General features: G+C 31.0%; 1 protein-coding gene across 1 annotated transcript in view; it reads right to left on the bottom strand.

Annotated features, from left to right (window-relative positions):
• LOC108773692 (chondroitin proteoglycan-2) overlaps positions 1-546 on the bottom strand; it is a 10,580-nt gene extending 10,034 nt beyond the window's left edge. Inside the window, exon 1 of the mRNA XM_018539595.1 lies at positions 424-546. Coding sequence (XP_018395097.1) covers positions 424-472 — 49 coding nt within the window. The 5' untranslated portion in view covers positions 473-546. The remainder of the gene's footprint in view (positions 1-423) is intronic.
• Positions 547-2,737: the final 2,191 nt, after the last annotated feature.

Below are 2,737 nucleotides of genomic sequence, written 5' to 3'. Positions count from 1 at the left end.
AATTCTACAAAACATATAAGTATGCTAAATTTATTAAAAATATTAAATTATTATACAAAAGATCCTCTTTTAATAACAAAAAAAGTAGAAGTATTTAATAAAATGTCAGTAATTTTTAAATAACTTTACTAGTATTTTCTTATTATTAATGTTATTATTATATAATAAAATTTAAAAAATATTTGTAATTCACTTTTAGTATTAAAAATATGAAAAATTCTCAAATGTTTTAATTAATATGTAAATGTAGACAAATATATATTTAATACATCTACTTATACATAAATTAATAACATTAATCTACGCAGTCCACTGAATAAATCAGAGTGTCTAAGAATCTCAAAGACAATGTAAGGAATAACCAAGCGAAGGAGAAGTCGGAGAAGACGCAGAAGAAAAAGAAGAAGAAGCGGAACGACTCACCCTGAGCAGCCAAGAGCACCAGGACGAGCGGAAGTATCTGCTGCGACATCCTGAGAGAATGACGTACGATAACGCGAAATGTCAATCCCTAGTCGGCAAAATATTCCGGTTTATGCTTAGGGAATATACTCTCTCTTTCTCTGCGTTGTCGTGTGGGAGCCGAGGAAGCTCGGCTGATGAGTTTTCGTGTCGAGACTGGTCACTGGGAGAGGCGTTTGCTTGGTGTCTTATATGAGCGCCCCACTCTCCATCCCCAGCCGATCTCTGAGGCCGCATAGGAAGGCTCTACCTGGAGGAACACACCTGGTTTCGTCTATCGGGAGTTCTAGAATTGATAATAGCCCAATGACACCGTTGTAAAAAGCAGGAATCCCTTCGCGTGACTCGTTAGGAGACGGTGACCCACGTCCTTAATAATAATAATCATACTCGACGATTTATTACACATTGAGGCCATTATCTTGTGCTTAACGCTTCAACTATCTATGGATGATTGTCTGCATTTCCTTGTATAGTATTGTGTATTAGTGCTGATGACCTCATTTTCTGTTTAGTTTCCATTAGGATTATTCGCATATGAATAACGTAAATTAGTAAGACAAAGAAGATCTTCAATTTAAATACCTCCAATCTAAATCTAAATTCGATCTAATTAAACTAAGTATGTACAAATTTATATATTGTTATTTCAGTAGGTGAGTTTAATAAATCTTATCTCTCGGTAGCATCAACATTCTTATTAAAAATATTTTTCTCGTTAACTTACTTCTATTTGTCGATAATACACAATATAAGAAAAAAAATCTGTATTAAATAGATAAATGATTATTATTATTGTATTTATATACAATAGCAAAATAAATACAAAGAAAAATAAATGAATAGAAAGCTGCATTTACAACATAGTTTAACTAATAATAAAATAAAATTGAGAGTTGTCATAGATGAGATGAAAATGAAATATGTCCTCATAAATTATTCACAAAAATTTTCATCTCATGTTCTGTCAAACCTTCCATGTAAATCAAGTGTTACAAATCAGTGCCAACTGACTTGTTTGAAAAACTCGCCTATTTCATTAAATACAAATTTTCTGTGGATAAAACAACTTTGTCAGACTCGACGGAGCAGGACTAATTAATAGTTGATACCGTCGACGCTTCAGCTTATAACGCGTACTCTTTCATGATCGTAGAACAGGTATCTCGCTAGGAAAGAGAGGGGAAGTGAAATTCTGCTCCGAAGAAAACGAGATCGTCACGGAATATAAGTAAAATTTTTGCTCATTAATTAGAAAGAAAATTTATTCAGTAAAAATTTCATTTGTACACAGGAAACAGAATTCATTCAAAAATATTTACTTTTAGCTATTGGAAAAGAAAAGTGATTACACTTACTGTGTCCTCTAAAAAAATAAATATATATAATATATAAATCATACATGTATTTAATGTATTTTATATATAATAATATATTATATATATATATGTATATACAAACACACACACACATATATATATAAATACTAAAAGAATATAAGATAATTTAATTAAACTTTAAATTTTACTTTTTGAATATCGCGAATACTTCAATATATTATAATAATATTATATTATTGAAGCTTGTTAATTTCAATTTAAATTTAAATTTTAATTTTAATCTAATTATACTTAATTACTTAATTTCTTTTTATAAGCTCTTATATCTCAGCTTCGAATAATAATCAGAAAATCAAACTGATTTTATCGTAAATTGCATGTATCGCAATTGTAATTACCGCGATATCCTGATGTGAGATATTCACAAGCACGTGGCGTCTATCTTTTCCGTTATCTCGAGCCGCTACCGTTAACCGCAACGTTTATTTCGCGTGCATGAGCGACCTCGAGACAAGGCCTTCACGGTTTCTTTCCCTCCCCGAGTGTCCAGCTTCACGCGATGAGACGGTGAAAATAAAGGCAAAACACTCAATGAGTCGCACGAGATGCCTACTTCTCATACAAATCGTGTTACATCGACATAACTATATATATACTTATATAATAACAGAACTAATAATATATGAGGAAAGGAAGTTTAGTCTTGAGGGAAAAATTGTAAAGCTGAATAATTTTAAGATATTGTAACTTGTAATACTTTGTTCGTTTTGTCTACTCAGATGTCGAACAATTTGTAGAATACTTACAATATTTGTTATTTTATATATTGATACAAGATCTTAATATACATACAATAAGTATAAAAAAGATATAACAAAGAATTGATGGCTTATTTCTTGCCACCTTTCACTCGTTTCCTCGTAGTCCAGTGAGAA

This window comes from Cyphomyrmex costatus, unplaced genomic scaffold, assembly GCF_001594065.2.
Source record: "Cyphomyrmex costatus isolate MS0001 unplaced genomic scaffold, Ccosl1.0 scaffold216, whole genome shotgun sequence".
NCBI classification, from domain to species: Eukaryota; Metazoa; Arthropoda; class Insecta; order Hymenoptera; family Formicidae; genus Cyphomyrmex; species Cyphomyrmex costatus.
This window is presented reverse-complemented; position numbering and strand designations above follow the sequence as displayed.